At 34.4% G+C, this 9,366-nt stretch overlaps 2 protein-coding genes across 2 annotated transcripts; both read left to right on the top strand.

The window, feature by feature from the left end:
• Window positions 1–3,546: 3,546 nt before the first annotated feature.
• Window positions 3,547–5,146, top strand: LOC108845945 (uncharacterized). Its single transcript, XM_018619150.2, has 3 exons — window positions 3,547–3,698; window positions 3,783–4,213; window positions 4,678–5,146. The coding sequence occupies exons 2-3, from the start codon at window positions 3,954–3,956 to the stop codon at window positions 4,733–4,735; spliced, it is 318 nt and encodes a 105-aa protein (XP_018474652.1). The 5' UTR covers window positions 3,547–3,698; window positions 3,783–3,953; the 3' UTR covers window positions 4,736–5,146.
• Window positions 5,147–6,665: 1,519 nt separating this feature from the next.
• On the top strand, window positions 6,666–8,560 carry LOC108843876 (heterogeneous nuclear ribonucleoprotein 1). Its single transcript, XM_018617021.2, has 2 exons — window positions 6,666–7,080; window positions 7,284–8,560. The coding sequence occupies exons 1-2, from the start codon at window positions 6,859–6,861 to the stop codon at window positions 8,271–8,273; spliced, it is 1,212 nt and encodes a 403-aa protein (XP_018472523.2). The 5' UTR covers window positions 6,666–6,858; the 3' UTR covers window positions 8,274–8,560.
• The last annotated feature ends 806 nt before the right edge of the window (window positions 8,561–9,366 follow it).

Here is a 9,366-nt window from a genome sequence, read left to right as displayed (position 1 = left end):
GGTTTAGGGTTTAGAATTTAGGATTTAGTATTTCGATGATGGCATTAAAATATCTAATTTTTTTTGCATATACTAGAGTTTAGGGTTTAGAGTTTAAGATTATACCAAGAGTTTAGCGTATACCCAAGGGTTTAGCGTATACCCAAGGGTTTAGGGTATACTTAACGGTTAGGGTTTAGGGTTTGATTTAGGGTTTAGAGTTTATTTTTTTCGAAGATGTTAAAAATATATTTTAAAATCATTTTTTAACTACTATTATTTTTATTTGTTTTCATTTTATTTATTTTAAAAACATAATATAACTTGACAATATTTTGTTTCCTTTTTTAAAAGATATCAATTGTAAAATGAGTGATTTCTATTGGTTGGGTGAACCTCTAGGTTCACTCTAGGGGTGAACCCAAGAATAACTCTATAACTTTTATTCTTTAACATAAATAGTGACCACTTACGTATTTGATTGTTAAAGTCAATGATTTATAATGTGGAAATATGTGCTAACGTATATTATAGAGCCTTAGGTAATTTGTTTTTGAAATTTATGAAAACATGCATTTGAAGGGTATTTTGCAAATTAAAACCTTGTGAATTCTTTAAATTGACTAGCATGAAGTGGGTGTTCGTATATAACCGTCTTACTGCCGTATATGACACAAGATCACCAGTTTAGTTAGAGCATCGTCTATATAAAATGTCTATTTTAATTATAAATAATAATTATTAAGAAAAAGGTAATTTACTTCACTATTCAGAAAACCCTAAAACTTCCAAACAAACAAATCTACGACCTCTGAGCTAGATATCTAGTGGTTGCCGTGCCATAATCTAGTTACAGACTTCATAGATGAGTGCCTATATATGTCCAATTTGATTATAGATTTATAGGGAGGAGAAGAGGCAAAAATTGGAAGTTGAAACAAGAAAGAAACCTGTAAATTAATCCAACAAAAATAATCTGTTAAAGGTACTTGGAAATTCCTATGTTAAACATGAGCAGTTTTTACGATATATTACAACAAAAACAATATTGTATGTCATGTTAATGACAGCGGTTAGTAAGATATGCATAGTGTTGAACTTAACAGCCACTCCTTATATTTTCACTTGGTTACACCTTAAATTCTTATATTTGGATAAGCATACTTACATGGTTTAGGTAATGTGTCCTCCAAATCGTTCCGTACTTTTCGCTGACCGGTCACCGGAGCTAAAGGCGCCGTCGTGGCAAAAGCCTCTGACTCTTCTCCCATACTCTCTCTCTCTCTTCGGTAAGTGTTAATAATTGAAGATGCTCTCAGTTCCTTCTTTTTGCAAAAGATGTAACAGTGTGATGATTTGGTTTCCGTGGTGGTCATTTTATAAGTAAACGTATAACGAGGATGTGATAAGGAAAAATAAACAATGGACATGTGTCGTGACTTTTGTGGTGTAACGATATAGTTCAATAGACAAAGCTAATAAGTTAGCAGGACGACATGTCGACATCTAAAACGGTCCCATGGTCCATCCATGCACTTGGCGATTCTCAGTTTGCTAAATGAATCCACGTTTTAATCACAAGAGGTCTGACGGAGAAAAAATATCACGGAGAGGTCAATGGATTACAAATGGGCTTCCATTCCATCATATCAATCTTTGTAATAACAACTCACCCAAAAAAAATTGAGTATTGCAATAACACACTCATAAGAACAATATTTGACATCTATTCAAAACAAGGTGACTTCACTACATCTAATCTCACTCGAATAATTTTAAGAAGTGAATTGCTCTCTCAAATAAAAGGATCAGTTGTAATATTTAAGGATCAAATCCACAGAGAACTCGAACACCCAATAAATTTTAAAAACAATGATTAAGCTAGGTCGAATATTATAAATCAAAACAAACAGTGGTGAACAAATAATTGTTCAGATGAATTGATTGAGGTTTTAGACAATAAAAAGTTAAGCTTAGGGTTTTTATTCAAGATTTTAGAATTATAGAGGTATATATACTATGATGTATGTATGATATATAAGAACTCAACAAAAAAACAATAGCTGATCAACTTCCGTATTTTTAGACTATACGTTGTCTAGATTTTCAACCTTAACTTCTGCTTGTTGGTATGGAGAAAGTATCGATCAATTGATTTTGTGATATGGACCTGAGATGACATCATGTGAGGGATCAGAGAATATTTCTTTATATATATAGAGATTGCTTAGAGCAGTTCTCATTTGATTAATGCAAATGCTCTAATATCTAGTATATTTTCTCAATTTGTGTGTAACTTTTATCTATTTTCAGGAAATAAAATTTATGTGTGATCTTAGGCATGGAAAGTAGGTTTTGAAACGTATGTGTTGGACCGTAGGTGAATTAGTGGAGGTGGAGTAAAATGTAAGTTCTGAATTTGCAATCATTTGAATCTGGTTTTATAAAGCAACCATAGAACGTGTGTCATGAAGACATACCTGTCATTCTGTCGGCTCAATAAGAGGGCTAATGCTAGTAGGCAAGTAGTTTTGACGCTTTCTCAGCCGTTAGATTAAAGCTGTAGAACCCGATACACGCTGATTCGCACCGTCACATATAATGACAAAGAAGGAATCTCACGTTCTTTTTATGAGGATCATAAATCGGAATCTTAAGAAATTTTTTTTTTTTTTTTTTTGAAAAAGGGCATAATCTTAAGAAATTTCAATTATCTTTGTAGACTAGTACTCTTTGGTAAATAGATTGGCCTACATAATCAAACCGTTAAATTGATATGGTAACGATATTCATATCCACTGGTCTTGATTAATTGAGCTAGAATGTGGTACAGTATTTTCTATTTTATTCTATATTTAGAGATTGATATTTTAGATAAATACAGTGGAGATGGTCAAATAATAAAATAATAAAAGAAGATTTGTAAGTGGTGATTCTATGCTCATATATATATCTTAAAATAAAGATATTCTTATTATTAATTTTTATGCACAAAATTAAAAAACAGTAAAATTAATCCAATGTCTTTGTGATGATGACCACTAATAAAAACAGTAAAATTCATCTGGATGTTACTTACTCTCTCCGTTTTTAAAATAATGTATGTTTTAGAATTTTCACATATATTAAAAAATATGTAAATTTTTGATAATAAATACATTATTTTTTGTGATTAGTCATTTTCACAATTTTAACCAATTAAAATTCAATAATCACAGTTATTGTCTTTGAAATTTACAATTTATCATTATTAAATGCATTGAAAATATAAAATGTGTCTCTTTTAGAAACAAATTTTTCTAAAACATATATCATTTTGAAACGAAAGGGGTATAAAATAATAACTGGTTGAACTATTACCTCTGACTTTCTTTTAAAAGTTCCAGTCATAATAAAATCACTATTTTGTTTAATATACATTGACATTTCTATAAGTTCAATTTAAATTTTGTCAACTGTTTATGAAAAATTCAAAACCATACGAGGTTGAGCTTGTAAAAGTAATCCCCTTAAAATAAAGGTAATAAGTCAACGGCCGCATTAACGAGATTACCTACCAAAGCTTTAATCTTATCTGCAAAAACCTCACCCGTTGATTCTATTTAACGAACTTCTCTTTCACTTTCTCTCAGATCTCAATTTTCCCGAGAAAAAAGTTTTAATTTTTTCTTCTCTCCGTCGTCTCCCGGAGAGAAAACACCTCCGCCGCCACTAACCACGTAATTAATGCCCAATCTCGATCCCAATTTCAATCTGGGTTTACTTTTGATCGTTGACTGACTCCTTTTTTTTGTTGTAATTAGGGTTTATTAGGATCAAACCTTGAAATCAAGCCATTAAGATCCAAATTGTGCTGCTTGATTGTCTGATTCATGTGGGATTGTGTTTGACATGGATTAGGAAAGATAAAAGGAAGAATCTTTTATCTCCTCCAGATTGTTTTGGATTTGGGTAATACTTTCCATATCTCTGTTATGGAAACGAGTCGTGGAGAGGCTAAAGAAGCCAATGGGTGTGAGAATCATAAGGGTACTGTTGTTAGCTTAAAAAGCAGTGAAGTTGAGGATCAAGTCTGTGAGGAAGAGGTAGAAGAAGAAAGTGAGTCACAGTGTTTGTTGCCTCCTCCTAGGAAAGGAGGGATGATGTCTACAAGTAGTGACAAGATTAAGAGGACTGTGCAGTGGACTGATAACAAAGGAGACAATCTTACTGAGGTTTTAGTATACGAACCAAGGTAAAACTATTATCACAAGGAACAACAACAAGTCTCTGCTGATTGTTTTGTTTACTTCAACTTGTGAACTCGTTTATTTGGTCTGTCTCTCTGCTACTTGAGGGATGTTAGTAGTTTCCCAGATTTGGGGTCAATATCATTAACTTTACGATTAAGTATTGGTGTTCTTGATCTCTAACTGGTTGCCTTTTTGTTTAGCAATGGTTTCAATAGTTAAGTTCTTGCGGTTGCTTCTCATGATTAAAAAGACAGTGACCTGGAACTCTTTTAGCTTAGTGTTTTTGTTGATGAGTCTGTGAGATATACTTGGGCTTTGTGATAGTCCATATTGTTAGTTCATCTGTCATAAGTCCAGTTGAGTATTTATCCTCTGTTCAAGAACTTACGCTCTTGCATTGTTGTTTGCTCCGTTTGGTATCTAAAAACTATTAATCTTACGTCTGTCTCCATTTTATTCTTTGCAGTGAAGTAAGCGATTCAGATGACGATGATTCAGATTCTTGCATATGTACGATTATGTAGTCTGCATTCAGTCACCATTAACAGTGGAGTTTTAACAAAGAGCTCGGCCTTGTATCTGACTTCTTTTCAGCAACCAGTTATGTGCGGATAAACGAGTGGACATCACACAATCACACAAGTTTCAGATTTTGTGCTCAGGTCTTGTGACAAGTAACCAAGTCCAAACGTGGGATGTACGATCAGTACCCATTTGTCACATTTTAGTTACAGGAGTGAGAGTATATAGAGGTATAGATTACTGCTGTATTATGCAATAGAGGCCTGATCTTCAGGCCGAAGATCTCTGATTGCTGTTTGGGTCGAGAGCTTTTGATAGCAAACTAATGTATATCTTTCTGCAACATACATATACAAGCTAATTAAACTGTAAGCAAATGCAGCAATTTTATACCTTCTTTCCTCTGCTTCAAATAGCTGTTCTCCTCACTAAATTCTAATCAGATGAAAAAAAAAAAGTGAAAATTCAACAACTTTATCAAGATTTAGTTGCACAAATCAACCAGTGGAAAGGGACAACAGAGACAAACCCCCATAGAGACACACAGAGAATCAAAAATAATACAAAACATTCTTCTTCAGATGTGAAGTGTGTACTTTGGAGTTGCACCACTAAACTAATGTGTTTTGCACTGACTTGGATATTAAGTACCCTTTGGCCTTAAAATAATTTCAGGACCATTAAATAAGATAGGTCATAAGCTAACTACTAAGAAATAAAATAAAAGCTAACTAAACAAAAGACTAAAATGCATGCATGTATTGTAGTACATTTAATATGAATAAAAACTAAATTTACCATTTCGTTTCTTTAAAATATTAATTAATTATAAAAATAGTTACTTTAATTTATAAATATATTCAACGAGAATACATGGAATATCAATAACATGTATAAATTCATTAAACTAATATATAACAGATGATTAAAATACATGCATATGTTATAATTCATTGAAAAAAATATATAAATGTAGCTTTATTTTAATTGTTTTAATGGATATAAGTGTGTGAGAAAATCTGAACATGAAATATTAACTTATTTTTAAAAGATGAAAGTTTCATAATCACTGAAAAACAAAATAAAAATGTACCTTGACTTTTTAATTGTTTTAGTAGATATAACTGTTTGAGCCAACCTGAAAAATATGAAAAATCAGTTAAACACAATATAATTTTTTTCTTACAAAAATGAATATATGCAATGTTTTTAAAACCGGACCCAAAGCTAAATGAATATTTATTGGGTTTGCAGTTCAATATAGTTCGGCTAGGTCATACATAATTCAATATTTAGATATAAAAATTTAAAAGTAAAACTAGTAAATATATTACATAATCAAAATCTAAATAAATATAAAATAGCATAAATATAAACTATTTTTTGTTCACATGTTTGTTTCATAGATTTTTGATCATTTTAACGATTTTTGTTAAATTCATGATTTCAAATCTAATTATTTAACTGGTTTATAGTCGAATCAAATGTTAAATCTAATCCGATTACGTAATCATGGTGGAATTTGATTCAACCACCAAGTCAGTCTGGTTTTAGAAACATTGAATATATGCTTTTAACATAATTTGGATATCAAATATTTTAAAATCTAAACATCTATTTGAAACACTATCACTGAAATTTTCTGAAGTTTTTAATATTTAACAAAAATTAAAACCAAATAATAATATAAATTAAATCGACATTTCATAAAATACATCATTATTTCTGAGTGTAAGTTTCCGATTTTGAGAATAACATTTTTTATACAATTTGAAAATTAAAAAGGAACACATTTATTTTAAAAGGAATCGTGAAAAAATAAATAAAAGAAGTTAATATTGAAAAGTCTTCAATTTTTTTTTTCTCGTTAAGCTGATCACTATTTTTTTGTCGACTCGTTAAAGCTGATCTCTTTCACTCTCTTTAACCCAATTGGCCGCTAACTACTTTCCAAATCTGTTTTTTTTTTTCCTTTTCTCCATTCTCTCGATTTCATAAACTCAAAACCCTAATTTTCTCTCGACACTGAAATCCTCAGAGCTCCTTTCCTCTTTCTTCACCGGAGAGGGATTTGTCGGTGTCTAATCTAGGGTTCCTTTAATTAATTAGGTATAGCGAGAGAGAGATGGAATCAGATCAGGGTAAGCTGTTTATCGGCGGGATTTCATGGGACACCGACGAGAATCTCCTGAGAGAGTACTTCTCCAATTACGGCGAGGTTTTGCAAGTGACGGTCATGCGTGAGAAAGCCACGGGCCGTCCTCGAGGATTCGGATTCGTCGCGTTCTCCGATCCCGCCGTCATTGATAGGGTTCTTCAGGAGAAGCATCACATCGATAATAGAGATGTAAAAAGCTCCAAACTTTCTTCAATTTAAACTCGAATTCGCACTTGTTTCTGAATTGGGTTTCTCTAGTTTTTGAAATCTTAATGTAAAGTTTCATTCTTTGATCTTGTTGTCGTGTCTGAATTAGATTGCAATCTTAGGTTTTTGAGTGTAAAGTTTCATGCTTTTGATATGGTTTTATACTTTTGTAACATTATTATTAGGTTGATGTGAAGAGAGCAATGTCTAGAGAAGAGCAGAGTCCTGGCGCGAGACCAGGGGGTTTTAATGCTTCTAGGAGTTTTGATAGCGGTGTTAAGACCAAGAAGATATTCGTGGGAGGTTTGCCTCCCGCTTTAACGTCAGACGAGTTTCGGGCCTACTTCGAGACTTACGGCCCTGTGAGCGATGCTGTCATTATGATCGACCAGGCAACGCAGCGACCTAGAGGGTTTGGGTTTGTTTCGTTTGATTCTGAAGATTCTGTTGACCTTGTTTTGCACAAGACTTTCCACGATATGAGTGGTAAACAAGTAGAAGTCAAAAGAGCTCTTCCTAAAGATGCTAACCCTGGAGTAGCCGGGGGTGGTGGTGGTCGCGGTGGTGGTGGCTCTGGAGGTTTCCCGGGTTATGGTGGAAGTGGATATGAGGGTCGTGTTGATTCGAGTAGTAGATACATGCCGCCTCAGAACACTGGAAGTGGTTATCCTCCTTATGGTGCTTCTGGGTATGGTACTGGTTATGGTTATGGCAGCAACGGTGTAGGTTACGGAGGTTTTGGAGGGTATGGGAATCCAGCTGGGGCGCCGTATGGGAATCCTGGTGTCCCTGGAGCTGGGTTTGGAAGTGGTCCAAGAAGTTCATGGGGAGGACAAGCACCATCGGGTTACGGTAACGTGGGATATGGAAACGCTGCTGCTCCGTGGGGTGGTTCTGGTCCCGGTTCAGCGGTGATGGGGCAAGGAGGTGGTGCGTCTGCAGGTTACGGGAGTAGTCAAGGTTATGGCTATGGTGGAAATGATGCTTCTTATGGGGCTCCATCTGGTTACGGTGCAGTTGGTGGGCGGCCTGGAAGTATGCCTAACAGCCATGGAGGTGGCTATGCCGATGCTTCAGATGTCTCTGGGGGATATGGGAATCAGAATCACCTAGGGAACGGGCAAGCTGGTTATGGTGGAGGTTATGGAAACGGTAGGCAAGCTCAACAACAGTGATTGGAGGAATAAAGATTGCTACAATGGTGGTTTTGTCCCTGACCTCTGAAAAAAACCTCCTCTCTCCGCCTTAACGAAGCCGCTTCTGGGGCGGTTTGGCCAGGAGGTCTGCGCTGGATTATCTATTTTGTTAGTTTCTTAATAAGTTATGTGTTCAGGCACATGAAGTTGTAGTTTGCGTGCTTGTTCTATATTTGTCGCTTTGGTATGGTTTTGTTCCTCTATCCTAGTGTTTGTGTTTAACAGTAACTCCTCGAGGTTATCATTATTCATATTTCTTCCTTGCATTCTTTTTTTTTTGTATACTCCTTTGAGTTTCTTGCTTTGCGTCTCTTCTGTTTTGGTGAACATTTATGCTTCGTGCGCAACGGCAGCACTTGCGTTGTTACTGGAGGAGATACAATGTCTGTCAAGAAATTTGCATAGGGGAGATGAGAACAGCTTTAAGTCTCAAGCAGAGTGCTATAACTTACCTTGTCTGATAACGGGACAACTCAGACAAACTGATACTGTTAGTGTTCACAACCTCATGTCTCTTTTGTTCCTTCGATGATCCATGGAAGAACTCGTCTTAATCTCCAACAGATACATTACACCCGCATCTCTTTATTTGTAGATTTAGACCATTTTGGATTAGAGAGCTACCATTCAAATTTTTGGGTGCGAAATTGGATAACACAACAGCCAACAAACCTTTGTTCCGCACTTTTGGATTTGCCACTAAACTGACTTCCTACTTCTCTAAAAAGGCCACCTCTACTCTGTTCTGCACTACTATCAAGTATGTGAACGTTTTTTTTAAACTGTCATGAAAATCCATTTCTTGATAAAAATGGTTGACAAGAGATGCAATATGATTCACTAAAGTCTAAAGATATTGCTAGTCTAATTGTTGGATAGCTGATCAGCTAATCAGCATTGACATGTGAGCATGATATAAGTTTTTTACCATTTTCTTTTTATTCATGTGTTTGCAGTTATCTTTTTTTTTCTAAAAAATATAAAGATATCTCTCTTTTTATTAAAAGGAGATTAGATATCATGATATATATCAAATGATAATTCTGAAAACACACTAATAAAATGAGAAAAC

Source organism: Raphanus sativus, chromosome 3 (genome assembly GCF_000801105.2).
Source record: "Raphanus sativus cultivar WK10039 chromosome 3, ASM80110v3, whole genome shotgun sequence".
NCBI lineage: Eukaryota > Viridiplantae > Streptophyta > Magnoliopsida > Brassicales > Brassicaceae > Raphanus > Raphanus sativus.
Note: the sequence above shows the minus strand (reverse complement) of the source record. Positions and strands in the feature narration are given on the sequence as shown.

What these genes read in the sequence shown, in the direction of transcription:
- LOC108845945 (XM_018619150.2), top strand. Translation starts at nt 3,954, where the DNA reads ATGGAAACGAGTCGTGGAGAGGCTAAAGAAGCCAATGGGTGTGAGAAT. An exon ending in GTTTTAGTATACGAACCAAG is followed by an intron (nt 4,214 to 4,677) that starts GTAAAACTATTA and finishes TATTCTTTGCAG; the next exon opens with TGAAGTAAGCGATTCAGATG.
- LOC108843876 (XM_018617021.2), top strand. Translation starts at nt 6,859, where the DNA reads ATGGAATCAGATCAGGGTAAGCTGTTTATCGGCGGGATTTCATGGGAC. An exon ending in ATCACATCGATAATAGAGAT is followed by an intron (nt 7,081 to 7,283) that starts GTAAAAAGCTCC and finishes CATTATTATTAG; the next exon opens with GTTGATGTGAAGAGAGCAAT.